Raw genomic sequence first — 23052 nt, 5'->3', positions numbered from 1 at the left:
GCTGATCAGGCCCACAGAGCAACTGAACCACCCCCTTTACTCTTGCCCCCACTTCTCAGATGCAGATCCCTAACGAGAGGTCAGAGCACCCTACCTGAGGCACAGGGACGGATGCCCACAGATAAAACCTTATCAAGACTCATTTGACCTTCAAAGTCACTAAGTCATTTAAATTACCAAGCAGTCCTAAAGCTTTTTTAGAGCCTCAAACAAGTTTTAAATAGAATTAAGAACTTACTTCGGAATCATAAGATGGGAATCATGGAATTAATGAAAATAACTTACGAAACCCAACACAGTGAGAGAAAACTAGTCTAAAGCGAGTAGGTCACGTGGCTGCAGTGTGAGAGTGTTCCATCCCTTCAGTCAAGCCTAGAGTGTCTGAGAAGCCAGGGCTGGGGCACGCAGTCAATGGGAAATGACAGCTGGAGAGAGAGACTTTAACCAGTACTACAGTAAGATAAAGGGCCACAGTAGGTCCAAAGCAGGGTAGGTCCTCAGGGAAAGAGAACGTCGCCTCACAGCTTCAACGAGAACACTTCCCTGGGGCAGTTCACAACCTCTTCCGATGAACACCAGAAACTAATACCACGGTGTGTACAGTCTGAGGACCTAATGATAGCACATCTAACAGGAGCCTTCCAAACTCTTGCTTCCTTAACAACACTTTGTAGTCTACTCAAAGCCCAAACACTTTTCTTTCTGTAACTGTCAGTAACAGTCTCTAATAGGGAACATGAAAAGGGTATTTTGATGACATTATTCCATTTAATGGAAAAGAGTAACAATGGCATCTGTCTACTTCTGACTACTTGGTGCTTATATAAATCATAACCCAAGCCAGTTACCTCTTCTCCGGGATAAATGCTGTGCCGAATTCCTGTGCGTCTTGCTTTTGCACTGCATTTGCAAAGTGGTCCGTCGTTCATCTGTCAGAAACAGAGTGCAGGTCGGTGTTACTTGGAGTAGACCACACAAGGCCCGAGGATGCCTTAGAAACCATGCGCTTTAATGCCATGAATACTGAGGCTCTGAAGAGGCTGTCTGATTAGAAGTCCAAAACCAATAAAGCTGCCAACTGTCTATAAAGGCTGATAAAGGGAAGCTATGACAACCCTGGAATCCCAAGTCGTGTGTGCAGTCAAGCAGAAAACACCAATGTCAGCGTGCTGTCGGTCCCATTGTCTCCTACCTCTCCACAGGATTCTCGCCTTTCTCTTATTTCAGGAAAAAATGTATGTTAGACACACAGCGACAGATGCATTTCATATCCTCAAGGTATGAAGACTTTGAATTAGTCTACTCTGAAGAAGACCTACAGATTAAATGTCTTAAAAACTGAAGTACGTATGAACCAGAGGGATCAAGGGAGTGTCCAGGAGAATAAACACACACACACACACACACACACACACACACACACACACACACACACACTAAATAGAAGAGCCCATGAAACCAAGTAACACTTATTCTAAAAAGAACAAATAACCTTAGATTTTGAAAGAAAAGGAAACTCCATCTAAATGGACGTACCACTGGGGCTGCTGGAGTTGGGTAGGCCAGGCCTAAAGGAAGAAAACGAAGTGCTGAGTGGTACAGAAAAACACAAGGGGTTTCCCACACGGCACCAGAGGGCATGAGAGAAAAGAAAGAAGGTGTACGACATTTATCAGGCTCAGGGCGTGCAACCCAACGAACAGAATGGATCGTGTGTGTGTGTGTGTGTGTGTGCAGACCAAATGAGAGCTGCACTCAAAATCTAACAAGCCATTTGCCTCACAGGTGTAAGGACCCGAGCTCAGAACCCACTTAACAGCCAAGTGAGGTGGCACGCACCATACTTCTAGCAATGGCCGGTCCTGGAAGCCCAAAGACCAGCTAGCTTGGCCCAAGTTCCAGACCAAGGAGAAACTTTGCCGCCAATGAAAGGTGGACTGTCCCTGTGGACCAGACTTGAGCTTGTGTTCGAACTCTCCTCCATGCGCACACACAGCACATGCTTATGTGCAGCTCTGGGAGTTCATCCAGTCTAAATGCGCTAAAGACGGACATTTGTTTTTACATTCCTAAAGTGTGTAACAACTACTGACACGCTATTATATTCTACCAGGTATTATATGTAATCTTTTAAAGCATAAAAGAGGAGTGTGTCACTTATATGGAAATGCTACGATTTACTCATGAGACGACACCTGTGCAGTCCGGTATCAATGTAGATCCTGGGATCAATCTCCTTAGACACCGAGGGGTGATGATATATTGATACTTTTTTTTTAAGTACTCTGGATTTGTAATTCACTGTGCTCGATTAAAATATAAATGAAAGTGTCTCAATAAGACTTTGGCGAAAAACAGTACAGTGAAAAGCTTAAACTCCTGCTAGCCTTTTGGGAAATCTAAAGCTCCAGGAAGTATAGCAAGAAAATAACATTATTACCTTAAAAACGGTGTTAGGGTTGTTATGAAGCAACAGCAGGCAAATAAGAGGCTTAATAACTTTTCATCAAAAATCATAACATACTCCTAGTGCCAGTCATAGCTTCCAGGGAAGCAGACAAACAGTCACATTCGTGCCTCCCACCAGCATCTGTGATCCCACATGGACCCTCCACAAGGCTCAAGTATCCTGAGGACAGGAACCCAAGTACAACACACAGGACGGCAATGTAGTCCTATCAAGGCTGAACACACACACACACACACACACACACACACACACTCTCTCTCTCTCTCTCTCTCTCAATCTCTCTCTCAATCTCTCTCTCTCTCTCTCTCTCTCTCTCTCTCTCTCTCTCTCTCCCTCTCTCTCTCTCTCTCTCTCTCTCTCTCTCTCCCTCTCTCTCTCTCTCAATCTCTCTCTCTCTCTCCCTCTCTCTCTCTCTCTCTCTCTCTCTCTCTCTCTCTCTCTCTCTCTCTCTCTTTCGGCTGATACTTCCTGACTGACAATAACCACCAGTGAAAAAGACCAGGCACATGGGTATGGAGAAAAGTTTCTAGCAGACAAAAATGTTCTAAAACTTGTAGTGCTAATGTGCAGTCCTGAAAAATATATGGAAAACAGCAACAGATTATAAACTTCAGTGTAAATCCTCTCACACGACATGTAACTCCTTCATCTGAATGGAAAGGAAAGCACTAAGTGTGGTGGCATCTGTTTAGAATGCCAGCGCTCGAGGAGCTGAGGCAGAAAAGCTCACAGGTTCAAGGTCAACCTGGAGTAGCTATAAAAACCTGGTATAAAATACGTTGAAAGCTTTACAAAGGTTTCTACTCAAACCACATTTTTCTCAGTCGTTTCAATTATTTTAATCCTTTCCCCCCAAAAAAAAAAAAAAAAAAAATCTGGGGCTAAAGAGAAGAGATGGCTCCACAGTTAATGACACTGGCTCCTCCCCTACTGGACCCGGGCCCAACTACGTGAACCACCAGTAGCAGAGGATCCATGCCCTTTTGGGACACCATGAGCACAAGGCATGCATGCAGTACATGGAGAGACATGCAGGCCAAAACCAATACACTTAAAATAAAACGAAATAGTAGTAATAATAATAATAATTTTAAAAGCTTTTAAAATTATTGTTATCTAATAAGAATCAAAAGAAAATTCTAAATAATCCTGAATGGTATGAACTCACTCACAAACTATGACTGGTAAATTACCATACAGAGCAAGATGAGATGTGCCTTACTATGTGTAACAAATTACATCCATAAAAGGCACATTTTCATATGGACTGTGTATTTGTAAGATACAAATAAATGTGTTATAAAGATACCATTTTCAGAGCCCAGCCCTGTGGCACAAGCCTGTATGTAAGCTAGCACTCAGGAGGCCAGCCAGAACTATAGTGAGAGTCTGTCTCAACAATCATGAATGCTATATACATTGTTTTTATCGGATGTTACTTCAGAAAACAAAATAGCCAGGAAATTTTAAATGTTCCAGCTGCTATGCCATTCATTAGTTCACACGTTCAACCAAGAACAGAGTTCACAAAAGCTCATGATGGTTACCAACTAAAACAAGTGATAGTGTATAGAATGCTTCTGCTCACTACTCGGCAGTAAGACCCCTTCCGGGGAGCTGCTTTAAGAGGCCCACAGGCTCTTCCTTCCCTCCTGCTGCCAGTCTGATGAACAGTGCAGCTTTGCCACTCTGAACAAGGTCGTAGGCGCTGTCCCTGTGACTCGGGAACAGCTGTTCTGGGCTCACACTCTGCAGCTGATCTCTGAAAAATGACTCACAGCGCTGGGAGTAAGGTTCCATTTCAGTACCAGCCAGCATGCACCTTCTCAGCCCTCAGTCGTAAATGTGATGTGTAGGCTTGCAACTTTCACAGCGGAAACACAGAAACACTCGCACCTGGCCTGGGTCGTTGTACCAAAGTTCATCATGAAGTCGGTCAGGGTGAGCCTTTTTGCGTTTAATCTCTGCAATGACATCGAACACCTCCGAGTCCGAGCTGCTTGAGCAGGTGCTGTCCTCGTCCGTCTCGCATTCAGACTCACTGGAGCTCTCTAGTACAGGGTGGGAGAACGCACAAGAAGTTCATGGATGTAACAATGGTTCTGCAGACTTTCGAATGCCCTAACCTCTAACGGTACGGGCAGCTGTGCATTCCTACAGTAAACATTTGAGGGGTAACTCGACACTGCTAGGTGATGCAGGTCAGAGTGCTAAGTCATAATACCAGCTGGGAAAAAGAAAAAAATATAGATTTTATAAAGAAAATGAGAACTAACAATGACAAATATCAAATAAAGATAACACAGCAATAGTGTTTCGCACTGTAAAAATGATATCGATTCAATAAAGAGCTAGTCTACCGCGAGTCAGAAAGGTCAGTGGCAATTTCACAGAACAGACACTTGCGTCTGAGCCACTGGACAGAAGAACAGACAGACAGAAGGGTGGGAGAGAATGGGGAGGGGCCATGTAACCCTGGACACAGGCCTGGGACAGACTCTGAGCGCAACAGAGCAACCCTGGGGGAAGGAGTAGAAGCACCCCAAATGCCAGACTCTAGGCTGAGAGAACACTGAAGATCTTATCCTTTTTTCTCTTGATAACAGCAATAAAGGGGGTTAGTCCTTTCTGAGGACAACTCTTCACTTGCAACTGCAACCCAGTACTCAAGGAGATTCAGGGGGATTAGGAGTTCAAGGCCACCCTCAGCTCCGTAATGAATCTGAAAACAGGTTAAATGAAATGAGACTCCATCTCAAAAAACAAAAACAAAACAAAACAACAAAACCAGAAAAAGACAGAGTTCCTGAAAGCAACTTCACGGAAACAGACAAGACAATTATAATGTGTAAAATAAGCCACAAGAGACAAACACTACACAACTCCACTTAGGTGAAGTTCTTGAGGTCAGAGACACACAGTAATGGAGGATGGGATTGGGAGGCTGCCTGCATTTTTGCTTAATGGAAACGCTTCAGTTTTCCCTGATGAAGAGTTCTGCAAACTGGTTGCTGGTAATACACATGTCCTTACTAACAAGCTAGGTGAGTCCAATGGTTATGGTGGTATACTTAGTGTTGTATTCTATTACAACTTGAGACACCGAGACTCGAAGATGCATGCCCAAGTCACTTAACAGGTAAGGAGAACAAGGTTTCTGAGCCGTTTGGCATCTGAGGCTTTAATTTTGCCGCCACTGCATGGCATGAGACAAAATAAATCTGGGCGAAGTGATGGCCTATGGTGAGTCTCCCATGACCACTTCCCCACCTTCTGCCCAAGATCAAGTATAGTGACATCTGAGTGTGGCACTATGCTAGGGGCTAAGGACAAAGTGGCTAAAAGCATTCCAAAGATTCCATCAGTGTACCTTGTCACCTGCAACCCTTTGAAGGCTGAAAGAAGAGGATGACCGTGAGTTCAAGTCTGGCCTGGGCGAGATATTAGATTTCAGGCTAACTGAACCAAGGAATGAGAGCCTGTCTCAAAAAACTAGAGGGGGTTGTGGGTACAGGGGGAGAATCTCACCATATACTTTAAACATCAGAACATTTAAAATCGTAGACTATGAAGGAAAAAAATCTATGTCAGTAGGTAGAAGCCTTCACACTAGAGTGTGATGCTTCCTCATTAAGCAAGGAGTGCCCAGCAATGGAACGAGAGCTAGGGAAGTGTCACCTGCCCATTTTCAAGAATTTAAGGCACAGCTCCTGCTTTTAGAGGGATGCCGGAATAGAGCGCTTCCTGATTCTGAGGCTAGACAACTCTGCAAGAGATAGACATGTTAGCCTGCCTTATAAAGTAAGATCTTCTACATTCTGGAATGTAACTGAGAAAGGAAGACCACATATTTATTGACTACAGTTAGCAAAAGGAAAATGAAAAAAGAAAATATTTCAAGTTGGGAATCTAAAGGCTATTTTGGCACAGGTCAGATTTCAGCAGTGCTAACAGCAGTCCTGAGCTCTTCCACTCACCTAAATCTTCATCCAGCTTTGTCTTTGGGGGCTCCCATGGAGGCCGGGCAGCTTTGGCCTTCTCTTGCCTGTTCCCCAACTCTTCCTCAAATTTGTCATACAGATCCCGGAGCCTGCTTGTTCCTACGACAGTAGAGTCTCCCTTTGCAAAGTAAAGGATCAGTGTGAGAAGCCGAATTAACGATCATTATACAGAAAACCCCTTAACTACAAGATGCCACTTTCAAGTCCCCAATGTAGTCAGTATTTGAAAACGAAAACACCACACACTGACAGCTTCTGAACCAAACACACACTGTATGCCTGGTGGTTTACCCGTGAGTTTCGCTCACACTGGGCAGCACTGGAACTGTTTGCATATGCCCACTACATGTGACATTAAAAAATACCATGACCCTTAGAGCAAAAGAAAGTCTCCTCCCCTCCTCTCTCCCCAATAAGCACACACACACACACACACAGGACACAGGAGGAGTCCTCTGCCGCTGCCCACTGTCCTTCCACAATGAAAATCACTCTGAATGGCCAGACTGACGTAATGACCACAAAATGTAAAAAGCAGAGCTTTCATTCTTTAAAATAAAACTAAGGCAAACAGTGACTCATCTGTCACTCTGCAGAGGAAATGCCTGCTTCCCGTCAATCCCTCCTCATCCCCAAGACTCTAGCTGCCCTGACGGCTCTGCCATCCTTCCTACCTTCTCTGTGCACTGTGCGCACGCCTGGTGCCTTGGAGGCCAGGGGAGGATTTCAGACTTACTGACAGCTGTGAACTGCCACCCGGGTGCTGGGATTAAACCTTGGTCCTCTGTAAAGGCCTCGGTGCTTTTAACCACTAAGCCATCTGTCTAGTCCCTTCTCTTGCATCTATAACAATGTACTATTAAAAGGGAAGCTGATAAGACACCAGTTGTCTAGCATTTGGTTTTGAATCTTGTCTCTGGCAGAGAAGGCGTGAGAATGTCAGGGCTGTCACAGAAGAGTCTCCGGGATGAGGAAAACTACAAATGGCCACCAAAAGTGAGGAACCCACAGGAGACACTGAGCAATCACATGAGAACCTCTGCTCAATAGCTACAAAAAACAGAACTGCCAGCAATGTAATGAGAAAAGATTTTCTCTGGAGCTCCAGAAAGGAACATATTGCCCTTCTGACACCTTGATTTAAACAATCCAATCCAAGCTGAACTTCTGACCCTAGGAGCTGGGAAACGGTAAACACTTGGTTTTCAAGCCTCCTAGCTCATAAAGCTTCGTCATGGCCGCAAAGGAAAATTCCGTGGCCAGGAGTGACACAGACACAGCTCTGGCAGAGATGGACGCAGACCTTGGAAAAGTCATGTGCTCTCTGAATCCTGTATGCAGACAGAGGTAAGAAAACAATGGCTACACAGTGCCATTTGGGAACTGGGGAGGATTCTCAAGACAACATGAGATGCTGTCCCTGAGCCACTAACTAAATGCTGGCAATGACCTCCCTTGTAAGAAAACTAAGCCTGACACATTCAAACAGCATAGAGGTATAACTTCTAGTTATACTGTATCGAGTATCATACCACTATCATGGATTCCTCAATCCCTTTTCTTCCAAAGACAAGGAAGCCTTTCAAGTTCTGCACAGGTAAGGGCCACAAGAGAAGCAACTGACAGTTCAAAAGCCATGTATATTCAGTAGAAGCCATACCTCAGGGCCAGCAAGATGGCTTAGTAGGTAAAGGTGCTTACTGCTACTGAGCCTGACAACCTGAGTTCAGTCCCCATAACCTTCCTAGTGGGAGGAGCAAACTAACTCCCATGGCTATCCCGTGATCACACACATGACCATACACATCGCAATATAAATGCTTATAAAAAAAATATATTTCAAAATTAGGGTTTTAATCTTTGCCCAAATTGACAAGTGCTCTATGACCTTCTCTTGAGACTCGGGGCAGTGGCAGTAAGATGTTGCTCTCAGGCACGTGTGCCATTATGAAGAGACACAGCCCACGTTCCGTTTCATACATACTATGCTGCCAGGACTTCTTGGGTACATGCTTCGGAAACTTTACAAGAGCTACTCAATACTTCATTAAAAGTTGGACTTTGTACAAGATGATTTTGTCCAACTACAGAGTAGAACCCAGGTGTTCTGAGTGCACTGAATGCAGAGCGGAATTAACTGTAACATTTTGCTGGGTGTATTAAACATAACTTGGACAAAAGCTATCTTCAACTTACAATGGTGTTGCTAAATATAGCCCTGCCCTAAGTCAAGGAGCATCTCTACATTTACGAAATCTCAAAGAGCAAAACCCCATCTTACCTAACCTCATGCGCCAAATGTCACATGGCCATTGTTCCACTCATTCATTTAATGAATGACCCTTATTCTATATCTACCTTGTATCTAGTATGAGATATGAGCCTAATTTATAATTAACTGGATAGGAACACTTGGTCCCCACGTGGTGGCGCTGCTTGGTGGGGTTATGGAACCTTTACAAGGTACAGACTAGCTAGAGGGAGAATGCCTCCGGAGGACAGACCTTGTCTGGTCTCAGAGGACAAGCAGGTAGGGCCTGGTCAGTACTGACTGCCGTACTCAGCTTCTTGCTCCTGCCGTTTTAGACTCTAACCACGAGCCAAAATAACTTCCCCCGTACGTTGTTTCTGGTCATGGTATTCTATCACAACAACAGAAAAGTGAGTGATTACAGTCACAGATGGCCGCATCTGAGGACAGTTTTGGTTCTCACCACTGGAGAAGGATGCTATTAGCATCAAACGGACAGGGCCTACGGATACTGCCCACTATCCTACAATCCACAGGCAATGCCCACAAAGAAATATCTGGCCTAAATGCCACAGGGTGCAGTGGAGAGAGCCTGGCCCACATGGTCTCTGCTTCAGACCTACCACCTGATCCATGGGGTCACTGGAGTAGTAACTTTCCGAGTGTGTGCATCGGATCCACACGGGCTTGAGGAGCTCTTCGTCCTCTTCCTCGGTTTTCTCAGGCGGCGCCTCCTCTGGTTCTTTTTCTTTGATGGACGTATAGCTCTTCTCTTTGCCAGAGCTCTGGCTGTCACTCCACCTGTCTTTTTCCTCCTCCCAACGTGCTCTCTTCTTCTCCCTGCTTGGAGAACGACTTCCAAAGGAGGGGGGGAATGTTAGTTATTGATAATAACATTCCATTGTCTAAGCTACCTAGTGTATTTTCTGCCTACATGTCAATGCACCCTGCCTATGCACCATGCCAAGTTTCAGTAAACCAGTGATTCCCAAATGCCAGTCTGCTAGCGTCAGAATCACCTGGTCTATTTGTATAAATATACACATCCCCAGGCCCCACCCAGATTTACTTACTGATTCACATTCTCCTGGGGTGGGGCCCAAGAATCTGTATTTTTAATAATCTCCCCAGGTAATTCTGCTGTGCATCCAGCCGGCTCAGGAGTGACTGGTAAGCCATAGCTCCTAGAAGAAAAAGACACTCGGAAAACATTCGGACATCTCTACTTGCGGACAATTTCACCAAAGAGAATGACAGTTTTGAATCTTTCATATAGTGCTTTGCCAAAATAATTTTTTAAAGCTTCCCAAAGCCTGGCTTGCACTTAGCTTTGAACTTAACCTGACTGCTAATCCGAGAGAAGCAGCAGTGACACTCCCAACCTCGCCCTGGAAAAACAGACTTAAGTGTTACACCGAGTCAATCAAAACTGTGGCTAATTATGGTCCTCAAAATACTAATGTCAACTCAGTTAATAAAGAGGATAAGAAATCTCCTATCCTTGAATTCCTGAGGCTTAAAAATACGTAAGATTAATCCGACGAATGTACTTGGAGGAAAAATCTATAGGGTAGATTCTAACTTAAGCCTAATAGATCTAGACAGACCCTAAAACCCTTCCAAAAGACAGTGAGTGAGAATCGTGGCCACATTATTATAGTGTTCGCCCCATTGTCTGTGGATAAAATTACTACTGCCTCTAGATTTAAGTGAGAAATTATTTTGAGACAGACATGGTGACTTGTTGTGGTCTAAATAAAATGGCCCTACTGAATAATGAGTGGTATTACTGGAGGTGTGGCCTTGTTGGAGTGGGTGTGGCCTTGTTGGAGTGGGTGTGGCCTTGTTGGAGGAAGTGTGTCACTGGGGAGGTGTAGGGAGGGGTTAAAGCTTTGATATTTCAGGAGGGCAAGTCAGGCCTGCTGGCTCATTCTCTCTTCCCTCTGCCTTCAAATCTGGATGTAGAGCTCTCAGTTCCTTCTCCAGCACCATGCCTGCCGGCAGGCTGCCATGCTTCAAACCACCCTAACAATGGACTAAACCTCTGAATTGTAAGTCAGCCCCCATTAAATGTTTTCCCTTATAAGAGTTTCCATGCTCACAGTGTCTCTTCACCACAATGGAAACCCTAGCTAAGCTATGGTTCCCACCTGCAATGTCAGCACGTGGGAGGCCAAGGTAGGAAGACTGTTTCAAGTTCTAGACCTACATGCCAGCCTGGGAACAAACCTGAGACTCTGCCTCAAAAACATCTATAAAATCTAGACACACGTATTCCAACATGCATTAGCTTTGTTAGCACAAATCACTCAAAAGAAAATGTGTGGAGCCGGTTAGATGGCCGCTCAAGTAACGGTGCTTCTGCCAGGCCGGACAAGAGTGATGCCCAGATCCTACGTGGTGAAAGGAGAGAACTGCCTTCCAAACACGGTCTTCTCGACTCTACAGACACACTGTGGTATACTCACGGATGGACGAGAGCACGCCCTCCCACTACATACACACACACACATACACACACACAAGTAAGCAAGTGTGTATCCTCTGGAGAAACACAATGCACAGGCAGGCAGATCTCTTGAGTTCAAAGGCAGCCAGGGCTGCCCAGAGAAACCCTGGGTACCCTGGTCCAAGCCTATAACCCCAGCAATGAGGAGGCAGAGGGAGGAAGATGGCTGTAGCTTATCTACATAGCAACCTTAGGCCAGTCAGAGCTACACAGTGAAACTCCACCTCAATAACAAAAAAGAAAAACAGCAAAGAAAGACAAAGGAAGCATAAACATATTAATAAAAGTTACCTAAAATACCACTTACTGATAACAATTATATTCTGTATTTTAATATTTTTAATGAGTTTATTTTTAAAGTTTTTAATATTAATTATATTAATTAATTATAGCCAAGGCTGGCTTCAAACTTACTATGCTTGATGAGATGTGAGAAAATCTTTGAGTTCCTGATCTTCCTGCTTTTACCTCAAAAGTGCTAGAACTACTGGTGTCTACTCTCCTCTTTCATGTGTACACCATAACTTAACAAATCTAATGGTAGGTTAGTTAACACTTCCCCTCTGTGAATACCACCGCATCTTTGTACATTTGTCAGATCAATCACCTTAGTGTGCGTGCATCCTCTCTCCATAAACCTAATACTAGGTTTAACTACCCTCAAAACACATGCAAGTTCCATTTTCACACATCTCATCAAAATAGTATTCTTAGAATCTTTGCTGTAAGTCAGAAGTCATTAATTTTACCAGATGGTTGCATACATTTATATAACACATTCTGATTATTCTACCCACCCCTCTCTTATAACATGACGAAGTGCTCCATGAATTTGCATGTCTTTCTTACACATGGACCATGATCTCTGTCATCCCGAGCCTGTGGGCGAGCACACAATGTTAGACCAATGCCATGACTAGTTTGTGTCTGCCTTGGTGAACACTGGTCATAATGTTACTGCCCCAAATACAACTAATTCTCTTATCTCTTTCTTCATGTCCCCCTACTCACAATAAGGAACACCAGAGCTCAGGATTGTGACTGCTATTTCTTCCCTGCTCCAACACGTACGTCTTCAGCTCTCAAGTCCTAGTAAGATCATTACCTCTGCCCCTGCTATGATCTGGGTCATCAGATCACTCCCACTGCACACTAGCACAGAAGTCATCACAGCTGACTTCCTGACCTCCAGGATGGACTCCCTCAGAGCATTTCTCTACACTAAGTCCTGGGAACATGCTCTTCCTGCTTCCCTTGAAGTCCTCGTTCCCTACCCTTCCCTTCAGACCTCAGTACGACTTCTCTAGGTCTGCTCCACACCACCTTTCACTGCTGGGTTCCCAGAAGGCCGTGGGATTGTCCTCTCAAAAGCCCTGGACTTTTATTTACCTCTCCTATTAAGAAGTGAATATCACATTTAAAACAGCACAATATCGAGGGGACACAACGACGCTGTTTTTAACTTGCTGACAGGAAACAACAATAAGCAATGGGTACTCCTTCACTTTGCTCTTATTTTTATGGGAAAACCTCTAGATTTCAACATTAAGCCTGGCTCTCTTGACACGGTATAAATCATGTTCATCAACAGATGCTATTCTTTCGTAAGTGACCATTCTTTCATAATGGTTTTACCCATAAATAAATACTAATTTTACCTTAAATAATACTAACCTAGCTATGCATATATTCCTGGGAAAAACCTCTAATTACTGTTTATCGCACTACTGAAAACAACTTGCTAGTAGTCACTCTAATGGGTATGTTTATTCCCACGAGAGACCGCCTTGTAGCTTCCTTTGCCTAGGTTGGCTTCTGCGGTCTGGGTCGTCTCTGCCGTCACCAGCTGAGCGTGTTTGAGAACAGTTTAAAGCTTTTTTTGTACTAAAAAAAAATTTTTTTAAATATCAGCTTTTCCTATTTTTCCATGATTTTTGCCTTAGTAGTTTTCTGTTACTTGTGTAAAATTTATAAACTTGTTTTCCTAAAACTCAACCCATTGTATTCAAGTATTTAGGTTTAAAATAAAATTTGTCCTTTACATCATTTTGTAATTTTTTTGGAAATTTATTTATCTTTATGTGTATGTGTGCTTTGCCTGCATGTATTTCTATACAGCAGATGTTGTCAATGTCATAGAGGCCAGAAGGGTGGATTAGCTGCCCTGGAACCGGAGTTCCAGATGGCAGTCAGCAGCCGTAGGCACTAAGAGAGGAGCCCGGGCCTCTGGAAGAGCAGCCAGTGTCTCTAACCACTAAGCCATCTCTCCCGTCATTTGATCGCTTCCCTTACCTGCATCCCTATAGTATTCTGCATCACACTTGGCATTTGCCACTTTTAGGTACAGGCTCTTTCAAAGAACCAGCTTTGCATTTATTTACAAATTTAGTTATGTTGCTATAGTGATTTCAATTTCCTTAATTTAGTTTATACTTAAATTGTTCTTTAAAAAAAAAAATGAGACAGAGTCTTACCCTGCAGCCCAGGCTAGTCTGGAACTCAGTATTGTAGCCCAGGCTTGCCTCAGACTCAGTGGTCCTCTTGTGTCAGCCTCCCAAATGTTGGGACCCCAGATGTCAGTCAGCTCACTTGGCTTCCCTGATCAGTTTCCTGCTTCTTACTTACCGCCTAGTGTTAAAGTCAATGCTCGCACAGTTGTACTGAGTGGCCATTCATGTGGTACCTGGGACGTGTACTGTCTCATCAGTGCTTCGCCAGTCATCAGGGAAAATGTCACTCTTATTTCACACGGAAAGAACTCCAGCTTAGAGAGGCTGGATAACCTTAGCTAGTAGCAAAGCTGACAGGCAATAAGCAGTCGGCACTGTGTCAGGCTCCTAAGCACCATGATCCAAGACCACAGAGCTCCTTTCAGACGTGGAAATGACATCTTAAACTGCAGCAGTGACAACTGTGGTGTCAGACTGCTAAAGGGTCTAACTGACACTTGGCTCTTTTCCCTCAAACAAGCAAATTTAAGGGCATAATTATGAATCAATGTCAAGTTTTCATCTAGACTTGTAGTCTTTAATCTAAATTTATAAGTTCATAGCTTTATAGCACTGCGAGCACTTACAGACAGACACACTTTTAATTGGAGGACATTTAACAAGATCTTCCTCAAACGCCATCAGCGTTAGCACTGGGCTTCTCCACCTCCCAGGCCACGCTGGTCAGAGCTGGAATGAAGACTTGGCAGGGTTGGACAAGCACAGAAACTCGAATTTTAAAAGGTAATGCTAATCGCTTACCTTCCAGATCTCTTATATTCCTTTTTGTAGGCCCTTTCCAGAGACGGTGATCTGCGGTTTTCCCGGTGCCTGTGTCTCTCTCGTTCCCGCTCTCTTAGAGGAAATAATACACAGCTGTTTTCAGCAGAGAGACTCAGAATGTCTTCACTGAACCTCCCTCTGAAGAAATTGCACATCTACGAAAACTTCAGGGACTATTCCTACTCATTGCTCCTCAGTTTACTGAGAGACAGGCAGAGTCTCTCCACGGGCAGTTTTGGACGTCATCCCCCACTCAACACAAGTCTCTCATAATCTTCTCAAGAACTTTTAATCAGCTAACCTACAAAAGAACTCCCTTACTACCGGCTTCTAGAAAACTATTTACTTAATAAGTAAATGCGGACTGAAGGTCTCACAGCAGAGATCAGAACAAGCCGGAGCCTCATGGAGAGGGGCCTGAGTTAGAGCTGTGAGCGCTCAGTAACCTGCCAGGCTGCAACTTCAGCACGTGGGCTACTTTCCTCTATAAAAGCGCCCCAAATAGACAGATTTACTTCAAGTGAGAAGAGACCGAGGAGGCTCTCAGCATAAACCTATCATATGCTGACATGAACTAGCATATATACAGTATACATACATATATACTATGATATACTAACAGCTTGAGTCTATCTGACAGACGCAGTGAAGACCTAGAATAAAATCAGCGTCCAGTGTGTCTGCATCAGAGCCACCAATCTGAAGGAAGAAGTCATCACCCAAGTGAAGAAGGGTGATGAGGAGCAGAAAGCTGACCACCCCTCATTTGGAGTTTTCAAGTTCAGAGTATTTATCAACCTTACAAAACTGGGTATCCCCTAATTTGAAAATATGAAATATAAAATACTTTAAATTCCAAAACTTTCGGAGCAGGATGTAACATCTTGATTCTTCAGACTAGGGTTCAACAAGAATAAATCTAAAAAAATCTAAACTCAAAAATAACCCCTACCCCCTTCTTCTATCCAAGGAACAGCAAAACAGTCAAGTCAAAGCAGTCGAATTTAGCAGCTACTTAGCAATTCCAACACAAAATATCTTTCACTTAAAGATTACCCCACTCTCAAGGAAGATTACTCCAAATTATATGATCCTGAAACATACAATCCTCAGGTAATTACGGCAAAATGAAGCACCCAGAGGTGGGAACGAACGCCTTCTCCATCTTAAATTCTACTAAAGCCACAGTTTACATCGAGAGTAGCCTCGCCTACAGAGTGAGGGACAGGTGCTGCAGATCAAAGACACGAAAGGGCAGCTCTTCCATCCAACATGAAGAACCAAACCAGACGACATTCTGGGTATTTTTAACATCTAGCCAACAAATTTACATCTAGGAATAACCTTTCATTCAATTGCTCCCTCCAAGTGGGCAGGGATTCAAAACTAATTTGGATATAAATCGCATTTACGAATATAAATGGATGATAAATCTACTTAAACTAAGCAAGAGTGCGTGTGTGTTATCTGTATGCAGTGCCCTAAGATCCTTCTTCCTCACAAGCGGTGAGCTATCCCTTAGGCGGCCATGCTGTACAGCTGACTGAGAGGAGCCTGGGAGAGACTGTGCGACAGCTCTGCCTAGCTAGGCAAAGCCTACGGCGTGACGCCCTGCCACCTTGTGAACTGCATGCTAGTACCTTGTTCCTAAGCTTCTTTCTCCACACTTTAGAACAAGCTTGATCTTTCAAGGAAACAAGGACATAACTCTTTCTGCAAAGAGTGCCTTGGAACAATCTTGCAGTTGCTATTTAACTGTACTTGGGGCACAATGTAAGAATGTAAGCATGCCGTTGTCTCTGCTCTGACTATGGACGTGATGTGACTAGCTGTTTCAAGGTCCTGCCTTGCCTTCCCACAGTGATGGACTATAACTCGGAATCAGAGGCTGAAATAAACCCTTGTCCCTTAAATTGTTTTTTTAAAGATTTATTATATATGTGTACACTGTAGCTGTCTTCAGACACACCAGAAGAGGGCATCAGATCTCATTACACATGGTTGTGAGCCACCATGTGGTTGCTGGGATTTGAACTCAGGACCTCGGGAAAAACAGTTAAGTGCACTTAACCACTGAGCCACCTCTCCAGCTCAAATAAGTGGGTTTTTTTTTTTATCATGGCAGAAGTGAAACTGGGACAAATTGCCTCCATTAAAGATTTTATTTTTTTTTTTTATTTAGAAAAATTTGGTACTGGGAAAAAAAAAAAAAGTATCTACAACTAAACAGCATTTTTCAAACTTCCCTCCATGAGAACATTTCAGCACAGGGAAACGGGCTAACGCTATTGGAGACTGTAACATGAATAAGCAGTCTTGTTTCACTTTCCAAAGGTAACCGTGTTAAAGCGCCCTGAGCAGCTCTGCGTCTCGGTCAGCAGTGGTGCACGCACATCACCAGTTTGTAAAGAACAGTGTCGCAAACTGAAGGTGACCACGATGAGCAAAATTAAAGCCCCAATGATTTAAAACAATATTAAATTAAAACAATTCCATGCCATCAAATCATCATTAAAACACAACTGTGTGTCATGAAGGGAAGGCCACATGGTCTACCCCGGGCATTTTGGAATGCTTCCCTAAACCACTCCAGGACAGCCTGGGCTACACAGAGAAACGCTGTCTCAAAAACTTCAGGGGGAAAAAAGTGAACAAGTTGATCAACAAACAGAAACAGGCCGTGTCTGCAGCTTCATTAAGGAACGTCACGTGCGGGCTTACCTGCTCCTTTCGTAGCTGCGATGGCGCGGCGGTGGCGTCCTCCCCCGATCATATTCCGAGCGGTAGCGGCTCTCAGGTCTTCTCCTCTCCGGGCTGCGGCCGCGCTCTCTGCGCTCCAGGGACCGATGCCTCTCACCTCGCCCGTGACTGTGATCTCGGTGCCTGTGGTCATCGTAGTGCTTAAGCCTCTCTGGGGACCTTCTCTCACTCTGAGCCTTGGGAAGTGAGTATGGAGGGAGGTGTCTAAAATGAGGGGTGCTGCTGTTATTAGCACTGGGTGGGAAAGAACTGGAGTTGTTCTGAAAACTGTTGAAATTGGGAGGCGGGAAACTGTGCGAGTATCCAGGAGGGTACTGATAATTAACCTGCTGCGGCATGACGGGAGGGGGTGGGGGGTGGGGCATGGAAGGAGGGGGGACCATGAAGGGGAAAGTGCCTTGGCCGGGAGGTGCTCCGGAGACTGGGGGGTTGTTGGGACAAGGCATTGGAGGGGGCATGGGTGGAAAACAGGGAGGCACAGGGAAAGGGTGTCTCATCTGGTGGTTGGGGTAAGGGGGCCTAACTGGGCAGGGTGGGAGAGGGCCCTGTGCTGACGGTGCAACTGGTGGAGGGTAAGGGACAAAGTCAGGCCGTGGGGGCATAAAGTTGGGGGCTTGAGAGTTCGAGAACGAGGAAGAGGGGGCACTGGGAGGCTCATATTGATACTGCGCAGGAGGCTGCTGAGGGTGAAGAAGTCTCAGATTTTGGGGCCTGTAAGTCGGTGCTGAGGGTCTGGCTCCATGTCCTCCTCGTCCCCGGGGACACCCTCGTCCTGGGTGGTAAGACATTCTATGACTTTTTAGAGAAAAGAAAAGGAGAAATCAGAACATGGGTCTCACCAAGACCCACGGCGAGGAGGGAACTGATTCCTGCAAGCTATCCTGTGACCTACACACACATAAATACACACACGCACACACGCACACACACACACACGCACACACACACACACATGCACATGCACGCACACGTAAACGCGCACACACACATGCATACACATGCACATTCACACACACGCACACACATAAATATACACACACGCACACACATAAATATACACACACGCACACACATAAATATACACACACATGCACACACACAAATTACACACACACAAATATATACACACATACATACACACACGCGTGTGCACGCACACACCACACACACATGCACACAGACATACATGCACATGCACATGCACACACATGCACATGCACACACACACGCACATGCACACACATGCACACGCACACACATGCACATGCACACCACCATGTAAACACTATGCAAGCAGGTTTCCTAAACACCTAACTATCCTGATGAGCCCCTAAGCACTTAGTAGGGCCAAACTATTTATTCAACCATATAAAGTTTTCCTTTCCTAAAATCTTTACAGCCGGCTCTTCTTTCCCATCTCTTCCACACGCCCGCTACTACAGCCAACCCCTGGACCCAACGGCTGCCCCTCCTCTTCCTCTCCATTCATTCCTACCCTCGCCCACATTCCCTCTAATCTTGCCCGGTGTCTTAAAAGCTCACTTGTTAAAACAACCTACTCAGCTCTGACCCACTCGGCTTTAGTCCTTTAGTCGTCGAAAACCTGGCAATGCCTCAGTCTAAGAAGGAGCCGACATGTTCCCTGAAGGCCAAGGAGAAAACAGGACTGCTGAACACCACTTAAATGGGCAGGCTGGTGCCCACGTTATCTCGATCAGCTTCTGCCAACACATCCCTGGCACCCTCCAGCAGCCAGTGTGCTTTCCGGGCCACCGTGGATGCCACCACGGAGGCTGTGTGCCGTCTGGGGATCCTTCCTCACATCTCAATCCCTCCTGTTTACAGTAACTCTCTTCTATCACACAGAAACACCAACGCCATCACAACAGATGCTGTAACAACTCACCAAATTCATGTGCATCCAACCCCATCCCCAACCTCCTGTTCCAGCCAAAGCTTATCTCGTAGAAGCGCCTAGGGCTCCATCTCCAAATATGTACTTGGGACTAGGGGACCGTCTGCCATCTCCCAGTCTTTCCCTACTCCCCTACCCTTCACACCAGTCTTAGAGGCCCAGTCTACTCAACATACAACACTTGCCTCCAGTTCTCCCTCAACTCTGCACTGCCTCGTCTTTTCCATGTTCAAACTCCCTGAAAATGACGGCATGGACTAAATGTTTTTGTTTCCTCAAAATCCTTATATTCCTGTGGTGATGCATGGAGGATGGAGCTTGAAGAAGTAACTAGGATAAAAGTCAGTCACAGTGTTATTTAAGCGAGTCACGAGTGTGGTGGTTAGAACGAGAAAAGCGCCTATATGCTCATGTATTGGCATGCTTGGTCCCCAGTGAGCAGAACTTACTAAGAAGGATTAGGTCTGTGGAGGAGCTGGGGTAGTCACTGTGGGTAGGCTCTGCAGTTTCAAAAGCCCACACCAGGCCCAGGCCTTGTCTCACTCTTTCTGTTTCTGTTTCTCTGTTTCTCTTTCCCTCTCCCTCTCTCCCTCTCTCATTCTTTCATTCTCTCACTCTCCCTCTCCCTTCTGCTCGCTTGCACGTGGTTCAGGATATAAGCTCTCAGCCTTATGCCTCCCTGACTACCTGCCTGCCACCATGCTTCCTGCCATGAGAAGACTTCCAATCAGACACTTTCTTATAAAAACTGCCTTATTTCTGGTGTCTCGTTGCAGCGACCGAAGAGTCACTAAGACAATAGGGTAACCTAAAGATGAGATTAGTGCCCTTGGAAGACAGAAGAGACCTGGTCACCTGGTGAGGGAGGGTACAGCAAGAAAGCCACCTGAACATCAAGGCAAAACTCTCCACCATGAAAGCAAACCTGAAAACTGACCACTCTGGCACCCTGATGAAAGTCTACAGTGCTCCTTCAGTATGCAAGCAGGGTTAGCACCAGGACCTTTATTTCTACCAAGGCTGAAAAGCAAGGGTGCTCAATTCCCTTCCCAATAAATATCATTTGCTGAGTATCAAGACAAATACACATACCAGGGAGTCATCCTGAAACCTTACCTTATTTAACTAAAACTTTATCTCAAAACTGACACAATGTATGTGTCATTATATCTAATAAAAAGGGTTTGGTGTGGTTTTTTTGTTTGTGTTGGTTTTGTTTGTTTTTTGAGATCTGGTCTCATTCTGCAACCCTAGGGTGCCTGGAACTTGATATGGAGCAGGTTGGTCAGCCTGCCTCTGCCTCCCAAAGTAAAAAATTCCTACCATTTTCTCTGCAAATACTTTAATACTACTTAATAAATAACTTCCTTTTTTAGCCAAAAAGCTCAAATTACCCAAGATGCAATCCACAGACCACAGAAAGCTCAAGAAGGATGATGACCAAAATGTGGATGCTCCCACTCCTTCTTAAAAGGGGGGGGATATCCATAGGCGGGGATATAGAAGCGAAGTTTAGAGCAGCAACTGAAGGAACAGGCATTCAGAGCCTGCCCCACATGTGGCCCATATATATACAGTCACCAAAACTAGATAAGATTGATGAAGCTAGAAAAATGCATGCTAAAAAGAACCGGATATAGATCTCTCCTGAGACACATCCAGAGCATGTCCAATACAGAGGTCAATGCTGGCAGTAAACCACCGAACTGAGAACAGAACCCCCTTGGGGGGAATTAGAGGAAGTATTGAAAGAGTTGAAGGAGCTTGCAACCCCGTAAAAGCAACAATGACAACCAACCAGAGCTTCCAGGGACTAAACCACTACCGAAAGACTACACATGGACTGACCCAGGTCTCCAACTGCATATGTAGCAGAGAATAGCCTTGTTGGGGCACCAGGGGAAGGGGAAGCCCTTGGTCCTGCCAAGGTTGGACCCCCAGTGCAGGAGAATATGTGGGGGGGAGGGGCAGTAAGGGGGATGCATAGAGGGAAATACCCGTATGGGGGAGGAGGAAGGGAAGGGATGAGGGCTTATGGACAGGAAACTGGGATGGGGAATAACATTTGAAATGTAAGTAAAGAAATATATCTAATAAAAAATTTTTTTAAAATAAAATAAATAATAAAATAAATAAATAAATAACTTCCTTAACTAGCTACAGTATTCTTTCTGACCTTTCAGCAACCCCATCACCTTCTGGGATAACTATTCTTACCAACTTGACTATTATTAGAACTAAAACCCAAAAAACGGAAGCCACAATTCTGAGGAGATTTTTGCTTAATTTTTAGTAGGAAGAACTACTTCTGATCCAGATCGCTGAGGTAGGAAGACACATCTTTAATTATCTGTACCTAATCTGGGCCACACCTCCTTGCTGGAAGCCTGTATAAGGACATGGGAGAAGGAAGCTTTTGCTCTTTGCCTGATTGCTCTTACCTTCTTAGCAAGTTCACTCCTTCACTTACATTAGAGCCTATTTTTTATCAGCTTCCAGCATATACTGAAAACCAGCTAAGACATCCAGCCTCATAGACTATGTAACTACAGAATTGTTGGACTTTCACAGCCATTCACAGCCAGCCACTGTTGGCTTAGTTATGGTTTGTATATTCTTGGCCCAAAAAGTGGCACTATTTGGAGGTGTGGCCCCATCAAAGTAGGTGTGTCACTGTGAACATGGGCTTTAATACCCTAGTCCTAGCTTCATAGAAGCCAGTATTCTGCTAGCAGCCTTCAAATGAAGATGTAGAACTCTCAGCTCCTCCTGCACCATGCCTGCCAGGATATTGCCATGTTCCCCTCTTGATGTTAATGGACTAAACCTCTGAACCTGTAAGACAGTCCCAATTAAATATCCTTTATAAGACTTGCATTGGTCCTGGTGTCTGTTCACAGAAGTAAAATCCTAAGACAGAAGTTGGTACCAGGGACTGTGGTATTGCTGATAAACCTGACCATGCTTTTGTTTGGAAGAATGTGGAATTTTAGGACTTTGGATTTGGAAAGCAGTAGAATGCTTTAAATTGGGCTTAATGAGTTATCCTAGTAGGAATATAGAAGACTTTATGAGAGTGATTTGAATTGTGCAGAAGTGGCCCAAGACATTTCAGTGGAGAATTTCAATATGTGGCCTAGAGACTTTTTCTGGTATTTTGGTAAAGAATGGCTACTTTTTTGCCCTTGTCTGAAGAGTCTGCCTGAGGCCAACGTGAAGAAACTCAAGATTAATTGCACTGACAATGGAAGTCTCAGAAACGCCCATCATAGACTTTGTTCTCTGGTTAAGTGTCATGAAGAGCATTTTAAACAAGTATAGCAAGCTAAGAAAGGAATAACAGTGCTAGGAGGAGTGATAAATACAAATTACCATGGGGAAATTGGATTGCCTCTCCACAGTGGAGATAAGAAGGATTATGTCTGGAGTGCAGAAGATCCCTTAGGACGTCTCTTAGTCACATCCTGTGATTAAAGTCAATAGGAAACTACAACAGCCTAATCCAGGCAGGCATGGTACAGGAGGAGTTAAGAGTTCTACATCTTCAGCTGGGGATTTAGCTCAGTGGTAGAGCGCTCACCTAGGAAGCTCGAGGCCCTGGGTTCGGTCCCCAGCTCCGGAAAAAAAAAAAAAAAAAAAAAAAAAAAAGAAAAGCACCAGGATAATTGTGTGCTTATAAAAAAAAAAAAAAAAAAAAAAAAAAAAAAGGGCTGGGGATTTAGCTCAGTGGTAGAGCGCTTACCTAGGAAGCACAAGGCCCTGGGTTCGGTCCCCAGCTCCAGAAAAAAAGAAGCAAAAAAAAAAAAAAAAAAAAAAAGAGTTCTACATCTTCATCTGAAAGCTGTTAGTAGAATACTGGCTTCTATGAAGCTAG

General features: G+C 44.6%; 1 protein-coding gene across 8 annotated transcripts in view; it reads right to left on the bottom strand.

Moving 5' to 3' along the window:
* The window catches only part of Drosha (drosha ribonuclease III), a 113479-nt gene that overhangs the window by 86963 nt on the left and 3464 nt on the right, over window positions 1-23052 (bottom strand). For all 8 annotated transcript variants that reach the window (XM_087621787.1, XM_087621791.1, XM_087621783.1 and 5 more), the window contains 7 exon segments: window positions 17225-18058; window positions 14483-14575; window positions 9796-9906; window positions 9346-9577; window positions 6448-6589; window positions 4367-4521; window positions 849-929 (listed from right to left, as the gene is read on the bottom strand). In XM_087621787.1, coding sequence (XP_087477913.1) covers window positions 849-929; window positions 4367-4521; window positions 6448-6589; window positions 9346-9577; window positions 9796-9906; window positions 14483-14575; window positions 17225-18058 — 1648 coding nt within the window.

This window comes from Rattus norvegicus, chromosome 2 (genome assembly GCF_021556685.1).
Source record: "Rattus norvegicus strain SHRSP/BbbUtx chromosome 2, alternate assembly SHRSP_T2T, whole genome shotgun sequence".
Classification (NCBI taxonomy): domain Eukaryota; kingdom Metazoa; phylum Chordata; class Mammalia; order Rodentia; family Muridae; genus Rattus; species Rattus norvegicus.
Note: the sequence above shows the minus strand (reverse complement) of the source record. Positions and strands in the feature narration are given on the sequence as shown.